Source organism: Choloepus didactylus, chromosome 10 (assembly GCF_015220235.1).
Source record: "Choloepus didactylus isolate mChoDid1 chromosome 10, mChoDid1.pri, whole genome shotgun sequence".
NCBI classification, from domain to species: domain Eukaryota; kingdom Metazoa; phylum Chordata; class Mammalia; order Pilosa; family Megalonychidae; genus Choloepus; species Choloepus didactylus.
Window position 1 is genome coordinate 86,894,188 of NC_051316.1, and position 20,739 is coordinate 86,914,926.

Genomic DNA, 20,739 nt, shown 5'->3' on the forward strand with positions numbered 1-20,739 from the left:
AGAGGTGAATCCTCATGATGCCCGCACCCCAATATTTAGGAGAATAATTGACGTTTTCTCAATTATCATCTAAATTTACTAAATAAACACAGTTTTAAGGACTTCCCCCCAACCCCTGTCCCATAAGAGACTGCCATATCTAACAGAAATTCTTAAGTCTCACTATGAATAAGAAATTAAAGGAAAAAAAATCCCTTTACTCCTCTCAATTCACTTGTTTTGTAAACACTGAGCCTCTAGGGAGTGTAGGGGATACTGGGGTGAGAAAAAAGTGATGCCTGCCTTCCAGGTGACAGGAAATGGACATGGTTAATGCTAACATGGGATAGAAGGAGTTAAGCACCATTGCAGCTTACAGAGTTCAAGAAAAAGAAAATCTTTAACCCACATTTGGTAGGACTTTCCATAGCAGTGGTTCTTAAAACATGACTTTTGTCCATCTATATCAGAATCACCCAGCTTATTCCTATCTCCAATTCAGACCTTCAGAATCAGAATCTCTGGAGTGGAACCAATTATCTGCATTTTTAATAAGCTTCCTGGTGACTGGGATAAAACGGTCCCTGTGATACTCTGATGCAGCATACTCAATAAGTGGCTCTTCTGAGCTTCAACACTTTCTGTGATGTGGCTGCTCCTGTATCACAGAAAGACTAATAAATTCAATAGAACTGGAATCAAGTTGTAGGTGACCTTGGCAAGTCACTTAACCTCTCCCTGTTTCTTCACATATGCATGGGGGATCTTGATGTCTACCCAAAGACTTGTGTCAGGAGTAAAAGATCTAATGCATATTGTGTTGGTAATTAGTACTCTTCACCAGCTACTTCCACTTTTCCTTCCTTCTGGGCCCAGGACAGGCTTGCACTCCCTGGTTCCTCCTGATTGAGTGGGAACATGTTGGGAATTGAATTGTATCCCCCACAAGACATGTGGGTGTGAACCTCTGTAAACAGGATCTCAGAAGATATTAGTTAAAGTGTGGCCAAACTGAAAGTGGGTAGGCCTTAATCCAATATGGCTGAAGTCCTTATAAGCAAAGGAAATTAGACATGAAAGGAGAAGTGAGAGGAGAGAGGTATCGCATGTGATAGAGACAGAGATACATCTATCTACAAGCCAAGGAACCCCAAGGATTCAGGCAAGCCAACATCAGAACACTACAGACTCTGAGAGAAGGCATGGCCTGGTGATATTTTGATGTTGGCCTTCTAGCTTCCAAAACTATCAGACAATAAATTTCTGTTGTTTAAGCCAGCCAGTCTGTGGTATTTGTCACAGCAGCCCTGGCAAACTAAGACAGGCCACATGACTAATACTAGTCAATGGGTTTTTTCTTTTTTTTTTTTACTGTGTGTTTTTTTTTAATTCATTTTATTGAGATATATTCACATACCACGCAGTCATACAAAACAAATCGTACATTTGATTGTTCACAGTACCATTACATAGTTGTACATTCATTACCAAAATCAATCCCCGACACCCTCATTACCACACACACAAAAATAACCAGAATAATAATTAAAGTGAAAAGGAGCAACTAAAGTAAAAAAGAACACTGGGCGCCCTTGTCTGTGTGTTTGTTTCCTTCCCCCACCTTTCCACTCATCCATCCACAAACTAGATAAATGGGAGTGTGATCCCTATGCCCCCCCCAATCCCACTGTCCTTCCTCATAAGCCACATTTTTATACAATTGTCTTCAAGATTCATGGGTTCTGGGTTGTAGTTTGATAGTTTCAAGTATCCACCACCAGCTACCCCAATTCATTAGAACCTAAAAAGGGTTGTCTATACTGTGCGTAAGAGTGCCCACCAGAGTGGCCTCTCGGCTCCTTTTGGAATCTCTCTGCCACTGAAGCTTATTTCATTTCCTTTCACATCCCTCTTTTGGTCAAGAAGATGTTCTCCATCCCACGATGCCGGGTCTACATTCCTCCCCGGGAGTCATATTCCACATTGCCAGGGAGATTCACTCCCCTGGGTGTGTGATCCCACGTAGGGGGGAGGGCAGTCATTTCACCTTTCAAGTTGGCTTAGCTAGAGAGAGAGGGCCACATCTGAGCAACAAAGAGGCATTCAGGAGGAGGCTCTTAGGCACAATTATAGGGAGGCCTAGCCTCTCCTTTGCAGCAACAGTCTTCCCAAGGGCAAATTCCGTGGTCGAGGGCTCAATCCATCAAACCACCAATTCCCTATTTCTGTGGGCATGTTAGCAACCATCGAGGTAGGGCAGGCCAATACCCCTGCATTCTCCACCAGCTCCTCAAGGGGGCTTTGCATATTTTTTTACTTGTTGTTTTTTTTTTTTTAAACTTTTTTTTTCTAAATCAACTGTATGAAAAATAAAAAAATAAAAATAAAAATAAAAATAAAAATAAAAATAAAAACATACAATAAAAGAACATTTCAAAGAGACCATAACAAGGGAGTAAGAAAAAGACAACTAACCTAAGATAACTACGTTACTTCAGTCAATGGGTTTTGAGTTAAAGAGAAGTGTATTAGTTCTTGATTGGTGCATTTACCTTCTGATGCAAGATCATCCAGAGCTCTCTTTTCTTTCTGGCATACCAACTGCAACATCTGAGATGATGGCAGCTATTAGCCTGGGTCCTAGAGTGATTAGGATAAAAGAGTCCCCCTGCCAATCCAAAATGCCAATCCAATACACCATGATTGAAAAACAAACCATTGTTTTGGGTTAAGGCACTAAGAATTTGGGGACTATTTGTTACTACAGCATAGAATATAAAACTCTGGAGGGCACTATTGTTAAGCCCCTGGCCACCATGAGATTGCCCATTACATGGCTGTCTGCAGGGACTTCAGCATGCTTCCCAATACTGAGCTGAGGTATAGCTCTTCGTTACCTCCCCAGTTGGTCTCAGTTCTGCCCTGCTGAAGACACTGGAGTTCTGCCTACTTACACATGATTGCCCTCTGAACAAGCTGGTCAAGGCCTTGAATGCCAGACTAGAAGCTAGTACTTTATTATAGGTTTCTGGAGGAGAGGAGAGGTCTGATCAGAGCTATATTTTAAGGAGATCCATCCAGAAGGGGTATGTTAGAAGGGCAGAAACTCATAATTTTGCAAATATTTAGTGACAGTTTCTTTCCTTCAGGAAGTTGTGGGCGTTTCTGGGGGGATTTGGGGCAGAGACATCCATTGTTGGTGGCTGATGCAGAAACTACTGGTGCTCCACTTTTCTTGGCTTTACGAGAATTCCAACCCAAAGTGAAAGGCAATGGCCCTGTGGCTGGGTTCTCAGGGGAAGCTGCTTTCATCCTGAGAATTTCCCAGCAGGGTATTTTCCATCCTTCAGCACTTGCCTCCCTCCAAACTTGCCTATGTCCCCAACCTTAGACAACACCAGCCTCGCAGTCTGAATCTAGAATGAGGGTGACAATTCTCTCTCAGAACATCCCTCTGAGCTTAGATGAGGACTTCCTCATATTCAAATGTCACTTCTCCTATTCTTCAATTTGGTTTTATTTACTACTTCTTCATGCTAATCCATGGGGATCTACACAGCAACAGGGATTTCTATAACCAGGTAACACTTTTTTTTATGTACTCAAGTGCTGCCCTTCCTTTTTGCCATCAGGGCCTCTGAGAGGTGGAATTAAAACGAAAAGTAACACATGTCCCCCAGGACCTGCCTGGAGTGTGATGCCTGTGAAGAACCGGAAAAACAACAGTGGGGACTTGTTTGGGATGGGAGGGAGAGGTCTGGAGGTAGGCTCCAAGCTGTTCCATTTTTCATGCAGTCCCAAGAGTGTGAGAACTCAGGTTTCCCTGCGGCACCCTCCTCGTCTCCCACAGGAAGTATCCACATGCCCTCTGGCTCCCTGGTGCCCCCAGCCTCAGTGGAGAGACAGAGGTCACCCACTTGGGAGATGAGGCCAACAAGCCCTGGCTCTCAACAAGCAGGCTCTCTGCTTCCTTGCCCTCCGACTAGGAATATTTTTACCTCTCTGAGTCTATTTCTGCACCAATGAAGGCTGCCCTGCTACACTTCATGAGGATTTTGAGAATTTCCAAAGAGAAAAACTGATTTACTCAACAAGTATTCACTATTAGCTACTATGTGCCAGGCACTACTCTAAGTACCAAAAAAGCAGTGAACGAGACAAAGTCTCCACCTTTAGAGACAGGCAATAAATTAAAAAACAAAAAACAACACAACTGCTATGAAGAAAAATAAAGCAGCCCAAGGAGTATGTGTGTATATGTGCATGTGCACACCCACTATGTGGGATAGGGTGAGTGAGCAGATATCTGAGGAAACGACATTTGAACAGAGACCAGAATGACATATAAAGCCACGGCACGGGATGCGATCACCTAGCGAGAGAGTGGAGAGACAGAAGAGGTGTGATGACTGAGTCCCTAGGGCAGTCTAACATCTAAAGGGCACGAAATGGAAAAGGATTCCATAAAGGAGAAAATGGGAGTGAACGCCCTTAGAAAACTGTAATGCATGCTAGAAAACGTAAGGCAGTGGAACTCAAGCTTTTGCTTTGTTTTGCTTTGCTGTCTATACTCTCACTGCTTATGAGAAGGGTGGGTTCTATGGGTTGTTTAGTTTGCTGAGCATTGTATGGGTCTGATAAGCAAGTTGAGGGTCAGAAATAGGATTCCTAAAGAATATGAAGCTAGGAGTTGAGGTGGGGAGGGCAGGGACCCAAGTAGTTGGGAGCTGTGTGGTGGAAGGAGAAACCTTGGGGTTGACAGTGCTCAAAAATGTCTAATACAGACTTTTGTTTGCTATGGGGTTTTATAAAGCGAAGTCCCTTCCTGGGGTCCCCCATAAAATCTCTAGCAACATCTATATAGCTCACTGGTGATTTTGTGTGAATAGATTTAGGGGGTGGTTGAAGGGGTCATGGGGTAGTACTGAGTTCTACATAGGGACCAACCAAGTGAAAAGGGAGAAAGCAAATGCAGACCCAGAGGGGCCAGCTGGCACGGGGCCTGAATACCTACTGTGAGCGAATTCACTGGGATAAATTCAACACGTCCTCTGGCCCCAAGAAGCTTATGATTCTACATACAATATGTTTTACTTTACTTATTGTCTGGGGCCTTTGTCATTGCTTTGTATCATACCTAGAACAATGCCCGACACACAATAGGTGCTCAATAAATTTTTGCTGAATGAATAAATAGTCATTCACTATTATCATTATCTGGTATATTAATAGAGTTGAGAATATTCAAATCATTAGCTACAGAATACAGATCCCTGTGAACAAAAAACGAAACAAATAAAACCCAAATTTTTATTAAACACTTGCTATGCATAATACTGTGTGGTAAGCACTGTGAGGGAATCAGTGTGGACTCAGATAAGTCCCACCATCAAGTCTGGTAGGAGACAGATATGTCTACAAAAAAACTAAAAACAAAACAAAAGAAAAACACAGGGCAAAGTGAAAAATGCTTAGTGCCATAAAAGAGGGAAAGCCCTTCTTTAAAGAATAAAAATATGACCTCCAGCTACAGAAATCAGCCAATAATAATAGCAGGCAACAAAAAAACAGCAGCAGGTACTGTTTATTAAGCACTATCATTTTAAGGGCACAATACTAACCCTTTTAATGAATTATTTCATTTTATTCTCTCAACAATGCTGTAAAGAATTGCAATTCAAAATGTGTTTCCAGGACCAAGAAGCCTGTCAGAAATATGAAATCTTGGGCACCAGCAATACCTACTGGATCAGAATTGGCGTTCATTTTAACAAGATCACCAGGGAACTCACGTGCACAGGAAGTTTGAGAAGCACTGATTTCAAACATTAAAGCATTATTGTCTTCATTTTATAGATGAAGAAACAAAGCCTGAGGGCACTTACCTGACAAATCAAGTTGCCCCAAATCACTTTGCTACAGGGCAAAGGAGACACCCTCTGAAGCTAAATCTGACCCCAAAGGCTGTGTTTTTAACTATTAAGGCATGCTGGGCAAAAGATGTGGCATCTGACCTGGACTCTGAAACACGGTAGGATTTGGGCATCCAGAGAAGGGAGGAGAGGGGGTTGTAGACAGAGGAAAAAGTGTCAGCAAAAGCCCAGGGATGGGAAACCTCCAGCAGGGCATAGGACACTGTCAGAAGTTCGGTGTGGTTACAGCTCTGGGAGTCTGAAGGGATTGGTGAGAAAGGCTAGCTGGATCAGTTCACAGGGAACATCTTCAGCCAAGGGTAAAAAGTTTCTAGTTAATTTGGGGGCCAGGGGGGAGGTTCTTTGAGTCCCAGCACAAAAGGTCCAACCCTGTGATGAAATGATTCAGACAAAAGGGATCCAACAGGCTTTGCATTCCAGTTTGGGTTCTGCATCTCCCACACTAGGCAAACTTGAAGGGGGGTGACTTCACATCTCTGCTTTCGTGCCTTGAAATGTGAAGGCATAAACCAGAACTTGCCCTCTTTCCATGCAGTGCCCGTGCCCTGTGGTTCACCTAGGAGAGAGCATAGGGTTGGGAATCCCAAGACCCAGGTTCTAGTCCTGATTTTAACATTAATTCACTGGGTGACCTTGAGGGGGTGGGAAAAGGTGTGTTGAGGGCGTACCTTATAAACGCCAGGTGCTTTTTATACGTCATTTCAATGAGCACTTAAAACAATCAAGGGGGTAGTTTTCTTTTTTTTTTTTACATGTATAGTCCACTTAATTTTTAAAAATTGTGGTAATATGTATAATATAAAATTTCCCATTTTAACCATTTTCAAGAATACAGTTCAGTGGCATTCACAACATTGTGCTATCATCACCACCATCCATTATCAAAACTTTTTGTATCGAAACCTCAAATAGGAACTCTGCACCCATTAAGTATAAACTCCCCTTTCCCCCTCTACTCCTGGTAACCTGTAATCTACTCTCTGTCTATACGAATTTGCATAATCTAGTTATTTCATATAAGTGAAATCATACAATATCTGTCCTTTTGTGCCTGGCTTATTTCACTCAACAAAATGTCTTCAGGGCTCATCCATGTTGTAGCATATATCAGCACTTCATTCCTTTTTACAGTAATAATCCATTGTATGGTCTACCACATTTTGTTTATCCATTCATTTGAGGATGGGTACTTGGGTTACTTCCATCTTCCGGCTATTGTGAATAATGATGCTATGAACATTGGTGTACAAGTATCTGTTTGAGTTCCTGCTTTCAATCTTTTGGGGTATATGCCTTGAAGTGGGAATGCCAGGTCATATGGTAATTCTATTTTTAACTTTTTGAGGAATCACCAAACTATCTTCCACAATTGCTGCACTATTTTAAGTTCCCATCAACGATGTAGGAGGGTTTCTGTTTCTCCACATCCTCATTGACAAGTTATTCTCCATTTTTAAAATATTAGCTATTTTAGTGGGTGTGAAGTGGTATCTCATGATTTTAATTTGCATTTCTCTAATGGATAATGATGTTGAGCATCTTTTCCCATGCTTATTGGCCATCTGTATGAGGTAGTAGTATTCTTATCCCCATTTCCTAGGAATAAACCATTGCTTAGTTTTTTTTTTACTTAGTAAGCAGCACAGATGAGTTTCCTAACCTGGACTGAGCCCAAAGCTCCTATTTTTTCCACGACAGCAACATGCCTCCTTGTTCCCTTCCAGGGTTCCGGGGTTTCTCACTTTTGAAATGATTGTATGGGACCCTCTAATCTCACTATCACAGACAGATGAAATAAGAATGAATTTAATTCTGCAATTATGATGCGCTAGAGTATCACACAATGACTGAGTTGGATGTGACAAAGCAGTACTCGATTACAGGATGCCTGTCCCAAAGATTCAGGACCTCAAGGCAGAATTTCTGAAACTCAAGGGCACCTCTACTTGGCAGTAGACCTCTTGGCCAGCAGGGAGCAGTGCGGCAGCAATCACCCTGAGTCAGGAATAAACGCAGACCTCAAGAGGATCCCAACCAATCCAGAAGTTATGACCCCTTTCTTCCGGTCTGTGGAGGGAACCATCTGAACAGTGTCTTTCCCACCACGGCTGGCCTACCACTTGGCCACATATCGCTCCCCAGCCATTTCCCTGTAATCACTCTCAGCCTGAGGCAACTCCACATCAACGGATTGTTACTTTACATGAGAAATTACATATTTAATGGTGTGAGATCATCCTCTGTCTCAGCATCCCCATTCATAAAAATGGGGATAATAATTCCTCAGGGAGTTGTGAGGATGAGAGACTGGATGGAAGGCACTTCACACCGTGCCTCGCACAGCGCAAACCCTCAATACACAGCACTGAATTCCTTCTCTCCTGTGGCTCTCTTCTTTTCCTAAATTCCTTTCTTTCTCTGTATCCCATTTTGAACCAAGCCTCTCCATAACCTGAGGAAAAATTATTAATTGTAGCAAATAAGTTAAGGTTTTTTTACTTTGAGATAGGGAACAAGGAGACCATGGAGGGAGCAGAACTCACAGCCTGTCCCCCGACCCTCCATACCCGTTGCAAAACTGAGGACCAGGCAGAAGATTTTTTATTGTAACTAAGCCAACAAGGTTTGCAGCTACTGACCACACAATGGCAGAGGGAGTAAGTGTATTATTCAGAACAGGACGATGGGAACAGCACTAGCAGCAACAGAAATTCACCCATATGGGCATTACCCCCAAGTTCTGAACTTCTGTTCTAGTGAGTCTTTTGATTGCAAGTGCAGATAAGGGAGGGCTTATCATAATGGGATATACAAACTATTAAAGATGATGGGATCTTATGGAAATCCACAAATAGGACTCTTTTGGTTTGCTAAAGCTGTCAGAATGCAATATATCAGAAATGGATAGCCTTTTACAAGGGGGATTTATTAGCTTACAAATTTACAGTTCTAAGGCCATAAAAATGTACAAATTAAGGCATCAACAGGATGATACCTTCTCTGAAGAAAGGCTGCCGGCATCTCTGTCACACGGGAAGGCACATGGTTGGCATCTGCTGGTCCCCCTCTCCTGGGTTTCATTGCTTTCAGTTTCTGGCTTCAGTGGCTTCCTCTCTCAGCTTCTGTGGGTGTGTCCTTGTCTCTCAGCTTCTCTGGAGCTTCTCTCCATGAGCTTCTGGGCTTTTCCTCTCTTTTATTCTCTCATAAACGACTCCAGTAGAAGGATTAAGACCCTCCTTGAATGGGGTGGGTCACATCTCAATTGAAATAACCTAAACAAATGGTACCACCCACAATAGGTCTGCACACACAGGAATGGATTACAAGAACATGGCCTTTTCTGGGGTACACAGCTTCAAACCACCACAAGGACCACAGTCCAGAAGGGGTTGCTAGGAGTCTAGAATGGGAGTATGGATCCACAGCAACCCCACAGCCTTCAGCAGCTGGAGTTTGGGGTTCTTCACTCACTACATGTCTCAGCCACTCTCCAGGGGCCTGCTCCATTTTCCTCTTTCATGCAGTCTACACAAACTTTTCTCTATCTCACTGTTCATGTTTCCTCATAATACCAGCTTGCCAGGACTCCTCAAAAGCCCTGATTTTACCTCATGGCTTCTCTCTATATATCCCATTTCAGCTTCAATTTCTGTTGCTAAGTGTCCTTTGGTCCCCAGGTCAAATTTCTGAGACAGAACATTCATCTCTTCCCCACTAGGTGACATTGCAGGTCACTGATGAGCCTATGAATTGGCTGTTCTTGGTTCTGATGTCAGTCTCTGGTCCAGTAAGTTTTGACTAGGGGGTGGGGATGGAACAAGATTTTATGGTAAAAAACATGACTCTCTAGGGCTGATGCTTCATGATCAGGAGTTGTGGATGCAGAATTTTTCCTCAGAAAGGGCTGCAGGAATGGCAAGCGCCACAGGTGGCATGTTAATATATCTTCACATACTAGGAGTCCCACACTAGCTTGCCCTCACTTCTGCTACTATGGACAACAATGCAAATGTGCCAACTAGTTGGTGGGTGTTTTAGTTTCCTAGGCTGCTTAAAGCAGATACCATGAAATGGATTGGCTTAAACAATGGGAACTTGTTAGCTTACAGTTTTGAGGTCAAGAAAAATGTCCAATCAAGGCATCATCAAGGTGATGCTTTCTTTCCAAAGACTGGCTGCAAGCGATCCTTGGCTCCGCTGTCAGGCACAAGGCACATGGCAATTAGTCTCTCCCTTCTCTTCCAGATTTCACTGATTTCAGCTTCTTGCTTCCCCGTTTTTTTCTGTCTTTGCATTCATTCCCTTTGTAAAGGACTCCAGTAATAGGGTTAAAACACATTCTGAATGAGGTGGGTCATAAACTAATTGAAGTAACCTCATCAAAAGGCCCTACTTACAATGGGTTCACACCCGCAGGAATGGATTACATTTAAGAATATGTTTTTCAGGGGTACATATAGTTTCAAACTACCACAGTGGGCAAATGAAATGACTGACCAGACTCTTTCTTCTGTCTCTGTCATTCCCCATCAGTGGGCTCATGAACATGTGGTACCCCTCCCCCTTATTTTTCTTGAACAGATTAAGTTAATACAAACTACATCCTTTCCAACCCTCTTCTTTCGCCTTACTCTTCCAGTCATTACTCACTGTAGTGGAATGGGGTAGCTGTAGCTTTTGTCTGCCCAGCACACTTCCCTTCTTCTTCTGGTTCATTAGGGGAACTCGTCTCCCACTCCTTTTAGTCCTGATGGGTCTGGCACTCATAGTACCTCACTGTTCCACCACACAGAATTAATATCAAAGGAGACAATCAGAATATCCCATCACCTTGGCCAGGGATGGGGACAACTCAGAAGAGCCCACCTAAAGAATGAAGCCAAATTAAGACAAGTCGAGTTGAGAGACCGGGAGAGGTGAAAGAATTTGAAAGAGAAAAGGGAGCAAAGGAGAGAAAGAGATAGAGAAAAAAGGAGAGGAAGCATGCATGCATGCATGCACAGGTGCATATCAGGAGCCCTAACAATATTTTTGAGGTCCTGGATCCATCTATTGTGTTTAATAAGTCAGCAGATTTGTTTAAAGTTAAGATAGTCAAAGATGATCATTTGCAACCAAGAGTTCTGACAAATATGCACAGTTTTCTCAGTGTAAATTCTTTGCTCTCTTCCTTTTTCCTGACATTATCACATTTGTTCCATCTGTGAGTTCCTAAATGACTCTAATCAAAGATGACATACCATATGTACCACTGTGTAAGAAGGAGGTAAATGGAGTTCAAGTGTCCTAAAGTCTTTGCACTGTCCAAAAGAAGAGTAAAGATATTTATCAACCCTAACTTATCAACTTTTGTTAAATTAAAATTTCTAGGGTAAGCATTAAAGAACTAGTAGAAAGAAAAAAAGTGAATAAATAAAAAAACACAAAGAGAAGGGATGAAAGAGTTAGAACAAAATGGAGAACTGGCAGGACAAATATATTGAAAGCATAAAATAAGAAGACAGACTTAAACCTAATACACCAATAATTATATTAAATGAAAATGGTCTAATGCTCCAGTTAAAAGACAAAGACAGGCTAGATTAAAAACTAAAAATCCAATTATATGTTGTTCACAAGTGGCATTATCTAAAACATACCAACACAGAAAGGATGAAACAAAATGATGAAGAAAGACATATCTTGCACAGACTAACCAAAAAAGAGTAGTGCAGCTACGATATTATAAGATAAAATAGAGTTTAAGGCAAAAAAAATTTACTAGAGATAAAAAGAACATCATAATAATAAAAGGTTAATTCACCAGGAAGACAGAACACCTTTTACTTATTTGTATGCACTTGATAATATGGCCTCAGAGATAATAAAGCAAAAAACCAAAAGGTAAAATAGCCAAATCGATAATCAAAGTTCTATAATTTAACACATCTCTTTCTATTATTGCTAGGACAACTATGCTCTCCAAAATCAGTAAGGATAAAGTAGATTTGAACATGATTAATAAACTTGATCTAATGGTATTACGGAATCCAATGACTAGAGTATACGTTACTTTCAAGCACACATGGACTACTTATTTTAAAAATGACCAAAGGCTCCACTCACTCTCCCTCATTTCCTCCAGTTATTTTCCAGCCTTGATTCTTGGGGCTGAAGTTACCAAGGTTGTCCGTAAAAACGACAACAATAACAAACATCAGGACATGAATAAACCAGAAGAATATCTAGACATTAATTTTAATCCCCTGGGAGTCAATGGAGATAAACGGATGAAAGTTATAATACCCGTTTGGGTTTGGCTGCACAAGGGTGAAATACACCTTTATAAATTTGCTTTGTAGACTCTTTGGCTTAACAGAAAATGTAGGAGAACTGAATATCATGAATAACAATAGTTTTTCTTTCTTGTCCTTTGAAAATCTGAATAGGAAAAACTGAGCACCTTGAGTACTCTTATTTTAGGGAAATCATCTTGCCATTTAATCTTAACTTTAATAACAAATATCAATACATTATAGCAGGTATGATAAACGGAACAGAATTTCTCTTTAATTTTTAGAAATGGAGTCAGCATTTTCTTATATATGTCCTATTTATGTCCATCCTTAAAATTTGCATAATCTGTTCACAAAATTACTAAATTTAAATTAAATGACATAAAGGACTAGAACTAGAAGGCATTAATATTGTGCTCCAAGTTAAAGAATAAAAAGGGGGAACCATAAAAAGAGCCATAACAGATGTTTCAACAAATTTCAGAGGAATAAAATAATATACAAAAAGCTCAATAATCGTAGTCAATTAATAAAAGATAACTAGAAAATATTCATATGCTTGGAAATTAAAAGAAACACATTCTAAGTCATCCATGACTCAAAGGAGAAATCACAATGGAAATTATAAAATATTTAAAAACAAATGATGGCAAAATATTACATATCAAAACTTGTGCGCTCCAGCTGAAATGGTATTTGGAGGAAAATGTGTAGCCTTAACTGAAAAGAATGGATAAAAAGAATAATGAACTGGGACTTCCAGTTAACCAAGACAGCAGCATAAGCTGCCCCAGGGTGCCAGTCCCCCAGTCTTTGAACAACTAGCAAAAACAGGTAAAGCCATCTTCCTCAAAACTCTGAAGAATTGTTAAAGGGTTGCAGTAACCAGACAAGTGCTGAATCAAGAAAAAAAAAGCAGACTGAGAAATGGTGTGCAAAGCTCATGGGGCCCTTGCTAGCCACCCCCCACCCCCCCTGAACGGTGTGAAGCCTATGCTCCCATTGTGGGTTCCTGGCCCCTTTCCAGAGGGAGCAGAGTAACTCCTATGTGCATATCAGTGCCAATCTGGTCTGTGCAAGCCTGAAAAACTGAACTAGGAAATTGGTCTCTTGTTCGCCCTTCCAGAACCTGTCCTGAAGGCAGAGAAGTAGCTTACAGTCAGCTAAGGCAGTGTAAGAAACAATTAAGTGGAAGTGGCCTGGGGAAAAGGACTACTTGCATTAAGTCATAAAACACAGCACCCAGGATGGGGTTAAAGTCTATTTCAAAGGGAGTAAAGGGAGCATTCCAACTCCTGTAAAAGGTAAACAGGGGAATTCCTAAGGCCACTAGCAAGCACAAGCCCAAGTTCAGGAAAAGAAGCAGGCTTAGATATGATAGAGAAGACCCTGCACTTCACATTCCCTCTAAGATTAGGAAGAAGGATGCCCACTGTCACCACTATTATTCAACATTGTGCCGGAAGTTCTAGCCAGAGAAATTACAAAAGAAAAAGCAATAAAAGGCATCCAAATGGGAAAGGAAGAAGTAAAGCTTTGCCTCTTTGCAGATGACATGATCCTATACACAGAGAATCCTGAAAAATCCACAATAAAGCTACCAGAACTAATAAATGAATTTAGCAAAGTGGTGGGGTACAAGTTCAACATGCAAAAATCTGAACAACAAACAATCTGAAGGGAAAAAAAGAAATTCCATTTACAATAGCAACCAAAAAAATATATATCTAAGAATAAATCTAACTAGGGATGCAAAGGGCTTATGCATAGAAAACTCCAAAACACTACTAAAAAAAAAAAAATCTAAGACCTAAATTAATGGAAGACATTCCGTGTTCATGGATTGGAAGACTAAATATTGTTAAAATGTTAATTCTATCCAAAGTGATTTACAGACTCAACACAATCTCAATCAAAATTCCAACAATCATTGCAGAAATGGAAAAGCCAATCATCAAATTTACTTGGAAGGGTAAGGGGCCCTGAATAGCCAAAGCCATCCTGAAAAAGAAAAATAAACTTGGAAGACTCACACTTCTTAATTGTAAAACTTGTTACAATGCCACAGTAATCAAAACAGCATGGTGCTGGCACAAGGACAGACATATAGACCAATGGAATCAAACTGAGAGCTCAGAAATAAACCTTCACATCAATGGTCAATTGATTTTTGACAAGGGTGTCAAGTCCACTCAATTAGAAAAAGAATAGTCACTTTTTTGATGCTCGGAAAGCTGGATGCAAGAGAATGAAGGTGGACCCCTATCTCACACCATATACAAATCAGCTCAAAATGGATCAAAGACCTAAATATAAAAATCAGAACTATCAAACTCCTAAAAGAAAATGTAGGGAGGCATCATCAGGACCTTGTGTTAGGCAATGGTTTCTTAGACTTTATAACTTTCAGCACGAGCAACAAAAGAAAAAATAGATAGATGGGACCTCATCAAAATAAAAAACTTTTGTGCATCAAAGACTTTATCATGAAAGTAAAAAGATAACAGAAAGGGAAAAAAATATTTGGAGACCACATAGTCGATAAGTATTAAATATTCAGAATATAAAAAGAAATCCCACAACTCAACAACAAAATGACAAAGAACCTAATTTAAAAATGGGCAAAAGACTTCAAAAGACAATTCTTCAAAGAAGATATACAAATGGTCAAAAATCACATGAAAAGATGCTCATCATTAGCCATGAGGGAAATACATATCAAAGCTACAATGAGGTATCATTTCATAACCATTAGAATGGTTACTATTTAAAAAATGGAAAATAACAAAGTTTTGGAGAGGATGTGTAAAAATAGGAACCCTCACATGTTGTTGGCGAGAATGTAAAACAGTGTAGTCGCTGTGGAAGATAGTTTGGTGGTTCCTCAAAATGTTAAACATAGAATTACCATATAACCTGCAATCCCACTTCTAGGTACATATCTAAAAGAACTGAAAGCAGGCACTCAAACAGATATTTGCACACCAATGCTCACAGCAGCATTATTCACAAATGCCAAAATATGGAAGTAACCCAAATGCCCATCAACTAATGAATGGATAAACAAAATGTGGTATATACATACAATAGAATATTAGTCAGCTGCATACACATGACAACATGGATGAACCTTGAGGACACCATGTTGAGTGAAATAAGTCAGACACAAAAGGACAAATATCATCTGATCTTACTGATATGAAATAATTAGAATAATTAAATTCATAGAGTCAGAAACTAGAATACAGGTTACCAGGGGTTGGGTGGGAATAGGGAATGGGGAGTTACTGCTTAAACTAAATTGTACAGAGCTTCTATTTGGGGTGATGGAAAAGTTTTGGTAATGGATGGTAGTGATGGCAGTACAACATTGTAAACCTAATAGCACTAATTTATATATTGAATGTAGTTAAAAGGAGAAATTTTAGGTTGTATATATGTTACTAGAATAAAAACTAAAAAAAAAAACCCCAACAACATAGGGCTGTACTACACAAAAAGGGAATCCCAGTGTAAACCATGGACTCTAGTTAACAGTATAATTATAATATTCTCTCATGAATTGTAACAAATGTACCACACTAATGCAAGTTGTTAATAACAGGATGGGGAGGAGAGGTATATGGGAATTTTCTGCAAACCTACATGTTCTTTAATAAAAAAAAGTAACAAATTTAAGCATCCATTTTAAGAAGTTAGGAAGAGAACAAAATAAATCCAAGGAAAGTAGAAGGAAGGAAAAAAATTAAAACATCAGAAATTAATGAAATAGAAAAGAAAGCTACTCTAGATAGTAACAATGAAGACAAATGTTGGTTCTTTGAAGAAAACCTCCACTGAAATTGAAGAAGAAGAGAGAGTAGCACAAAAATAAAATAGGAATGAAAAGAGCTATGTCTCTATAGTAGTTGCAGACATTAAAAGGATAATAAGGAAACATTATAAACAATTTTATATAAATAAATTTAAAACCTTGTGTGGTGGTTTTAGACTGTATGCACTCCAGGAGGTCATGTTTGTGAGGCTGGTCCATTCCTGTGGGTGCAAACCTATTGTGGGTAGGAGTTTTTGATGTCCCAGGGTGGATCGTGATCCTCTTACTGGAGTCCTTTATAAATAGGATGAAGAAACAGAGAGAGAGAGAGAGAGAGAGAGAGAGAGAGAGAGGGAGAGAGAGGGAGGGAGGGAGGGAGAGAGGGAGGGAGGGAGGGAGAGAGAGAGAGAGGGAGAGAGACAGGGAGGGAGAGAGGGAGAGAGGGAGGGAGGGAGGGAGGGAGAGAGAGGGAGGGAGGGAGGGAGGGAGGGAGAGACAGAGAAATAAAGAGAGAAAAAGCCAAGGAAGCAAAAAGCTGCCAGCAACAAAACCAGGAAGATAAGGGAGAGACCAGCAGATGCCACCGTGTGTGCCTTGCCATACGGCAGAGGAACCAAGGATCGCCAGCAGCTGGTCTTTGGGAAGAAGCATCGCCTTGATAATGTCTTGATTTGGACATTTTCCCAGACTCTAAATGTAAGCGAATAAATTCCCATGGTTCAAGCTGAAAGATTTCATGGTATATTAACCATCATCAGACGAGGAAACTAAAACACCTTAGAAGGGACAAATTCCTAGAAAAATTTACATATTGAAACTAAACTACCTTTCCAACTAACTTAAGAAGAAATAAGAAAACAGTCTTATAACCATGAGGGACATTGAATCTGTGGTCAAAGATAACAACAAAAGAAAACAAAACCTCAGGGCTCCGGTGGCTTCATCATTTGAGTTCTAATAACCATTCAAAGGACAAAGGAGGGGAAACTAAAATGGATGGTACAGGAGGGAGGAGCGGTGGGACAACAGGATATTAGACCTCTGGACCAACTGTGGCAGCAGGGATTGTAGTTTGTTCCACTAACCTCCCTCCTGCAAATTTCCCCAGAAACCGTGACCAACCGGAATCCTGGAGAAGCTGTATCTGAAGAGAAGGAATTTAACATAAGAAGCATATCTGAATGGTGCAAGGGGTGCACCAGCAGCTGGTCTTCAGGGAAGAAGCATCGCCTTAATAATGTCTTGATTTGCCCCACCCAGTTCTGCTTTTCTGGCTAGTGCACCCATGTCCTAGCTATGTCACAGGTATCACTTTCTGGAGAGAACTGCCATCTCACTTGACCACACCTCTCTTGTTTACACCTCTCTCTCCTCCTCCCCCCATCCTGCTCTCCTCATTCTCCTTTTAAACACCTCTCACAATATAACACTTGAATAAGAATCCCCATTTCAGGCCCTCTTTCCAGAGAATAGGATCTAAGATGATCACCATTTAAGAGGGTAAAAAAGAACATAACAGAGTAAGAGAAGATCCTTGTAACACATAACTGGTAAGGGATCACTAACCAAAATATATAAAGAACCCCAAAAAATCAACAAGAAAAACTGAAGAATGGGCAAAAGATTTAAATAGGTATTTTACAAAAGAGGCCATTCAGTTAGCAAATTAAAAAGTGCTCAATATCAGCAGTAATCCAGAAAAGTTAATTAAAACCAAAAGATATCATTACAAACCCAGGAGAAAAGCTAACATTTTTAAACTGACAATTCACAAGGATGTGAAACAACTGGAACTGTCATATACTACTGGTAGGAAAGTAAGCTGATAACAATCACTTGGAAAGGTGGCTTTATCGAGCAAAGCAATTCCACTGTGACATATATAACCTAAAGAAACTTGTTCACTCATATAAGAACAAATGTCTAAGGATGTTTTTAGCTGAACTGTTCTTGATAATCAGAAACTATAAGCGACTCAGGTATCCATCAACTATGGATATATATGACTATGATATATATGTCATAGTCCTACCATGAGATAGTGGATAGTGACAAAAACAAATGAGGTAACCACATGGAAGAATCTCACAAACAACATGGTAAGCAAAAGAAACAAGACACAAAATACTAAGAGCATGATTCTGTATGTATAAGGTTCAAAAACTAGTCAAAGAAAACTACATTGTTTAGGGACGCAAAGACAGGTGGGAAATTATAAAGAAAAAGAATTATTATCACAAAAGTCAAGACAGTGGTTTCTTCTGCAGGAAGGAGGAGATTATGATTTGGAATTGGGTGCTGTTTCATACTGGCAATGTTTTATTTTTTTACTTTGGTGGGAGTTATATGTGTGTTTCCCTTATAATTATTTGTTAAATTATACATATGTGGGTTTTTTCCCCTGCATGTATATTTGTTATATTTCATAAAAAAGGTTTAAAACAATGAAATAAATATATTGATAATATTTTGATTCTCAGAAATATTGAGGGAAACGAAAATTGTACATCTTCAAATTAAAACTTTGCCCTCCCCACCCCAAATCTGTAACAAGGTGCATGCCAGGGAAAATCTAAATGATTTTAGAAGTCCTGCTTATCTTAGGCGTTAGGACTAGCATAGCTGGAGACAAAGTCTGGGAGCAGATCTATGCTTTGCTAAGAGCCACCTGAGGAGACCCCTCTTACATATGGAAATATAAAGGGGGTAGGCACCCAAAGTCCCACAGTAGGTAGCTTGTTGAAGGTTGCCATTCCTGAGAATCCTTGGTAAGCAGAACCCTGGAGAAGAAGTGGCACCAATTTGCCAAAGGAACTTGGTTTAGGGGTAGGAAGGAGAAAAGGGACTGAGTCACTAAACCCTGATAACAAGGTTTGAAAATAGAGAAATCCCTTGAGTGATGTGAGGGGACCCCAACCAAGGCCAGCAGGAACGGGCCCCATATGTCCCAAAAGGGAACTCACCGGGAGTCTGGGGAACCACCCTGGTGACAGGCTCAACACAAGGCTTAGTGTGCAGTGTGTGGGGAAAAACAGCTAAGCACAGGAGCATAAACTAAAAAAGCTCTAACCTTGGAATCCAAGCATGGCATCATGCTGGCAGGGATCTGGTCCAACAAGGGCGTTGAGCAGCAGTGACCACACATCCTTGAACCATGCAGGACAGCTCTTCAACAGTGATACCATGTAGCTGTGTCAGAAATAACAATGTGGGTGGACTGCCCAGACTCTGCAGTTTTCTCCTCTGGAGAGTGGAATCAAGACTGACCTCTTTGGACTGTATAAGTCTCTAGGGGCTTCAAAGAGGGAAATATCGGAATTCTCACTAACAAGGGCATTAGGGGTCTTGGGAGATTACTTGGAAGAAATATGTGACTGTATTAGAACCCAACTGGTGAAATGAGACACACAAGTTAAACATCTAAACTGAAATAGACAAATCTTAATCAAATGTCTCTGTATGTGTACCTTTATGTAAACAATACCAAATACTTTAGACATGAGTAGAAAACTAATAAATCACAAAGAAGGTAAAAAGAAAAAAAAGTAGCACACATTTCAAACAAAGCCTGTGATGGATAACTTGAGGAGAAGGTTCATTCTTTAAAACAAACTTTAATAAATAAAATGCTTCTTGTACCATCTAATTATTATGTGCCTAAGAAACGTAAAAGGAACTTGTTTCTTCCACATCTTCTTTGAAAAGCATCTTAGTATCTATGTCTTCTTGGTTGCCCAGGACACCATCTCTCCCACCTCTGAGAGCTCTTGCTGGTTTGCTATTTACATTTTCATCAAACCTCCCAATGATTTGCCTCTTGTATTTGGTAAAGGTATGTGTTTGCCCTCTGTTTTATTCCCCCAAAGATTCTGAGGTCCTTAAGGCCAGGGTCTATGTATGTTTTTACCAATGCTTGTTTGTTAAAGAAAAGAAGGAAGGAAGGGAGGGAGAGGAATGGAGGGAACTAAGAAGGGAGGGAGGGAGGGAACCAAGAAGGAAGGGAGGGAGAGAGGAAGGATAATGTCATTGCAATGCAACTGAAAAGAGAAATACCACCAGGAAACAGAAATCCACTGGGAACTGGTGAGTGAGTGACCACATATTGATTAACAGCTACTTGTGCTATCATGAATATACAACTCCCCTGATAACCATGGAAACCAAAATGAAGGCACCAGGGAGAGGGAGGCTGTTTTTAGAAATCTAAAAACAATATGAGATCTGAAGTCAGACAGACTGAGAACTAAGTGCTCCAGGCCAGAAGGATATCCTTTCCTAAAAGTCCTGACAAAACATTTTCTCCAGCCTCTAAAATCACCAGGCTTCAGCAAGGCTCTGGAACTGCTGTGATGGATCCTGAAACAATTCAGGCCTCTCTGTGTGCTTCCGTCTCTTGGGGCCACCTGCTATGAAGTAACCTTACTGGGAGTTGGAAGTTATTGTTATTATAAAATGTACTGAGGAGCAGCAGGGGAATTCTCTCTCTCTCTCTCTCTCTCTATATATATATATATATAAGATATATATATATATATGTTATATAATCTCAAACTAACATAGGTAGCTATGGGAAAAGCCACATGGGGGCAGGGGCCATGCTTGTCTTGTTCACAGGTCTATCTCCAGCTCCTAGCAGGTATACAAGCACACAGTAGGTGCTCCATAAATACTTGCTGAATAAATAAAGAATTAAGGTTAGCACTTAGGGAAAGCGCAGTGCCTGGTAAAATGTGCTCTC

The 20,739-nt window shown here is 40.4% G+C and overlaps 1 protein-coding gene across 2 annotated transcripts in view; it reads right to left on the bottom strand.

Annotated features, from left to right (window-relative positions):
- Positions 1–20,739, bottom strand: part of FBXO10 (F-box protein 10) — a 66,790-nt gene that overhangs the window by 44,655 nt on the left and 1,396 nt on the right. The window contains exon 2 of one of the 2 annotated variants that reach the window (XM_037798513.1): positions 19,072–19,190. The exons of the other annotated variant lie outside the window; for it this stretch is intronic. Coding sequence (XP_037654441.1) covers positions 19,072–19,146 — 75 coding nt within the window. The 5' untranslated portion in view covers positions 19,147–19,190. The remainder of the gene's footprint in view (positions 1–19,071; positions 19,191–20,739) is intronic. 2 annotated transcript variants of the gene reach the window in all.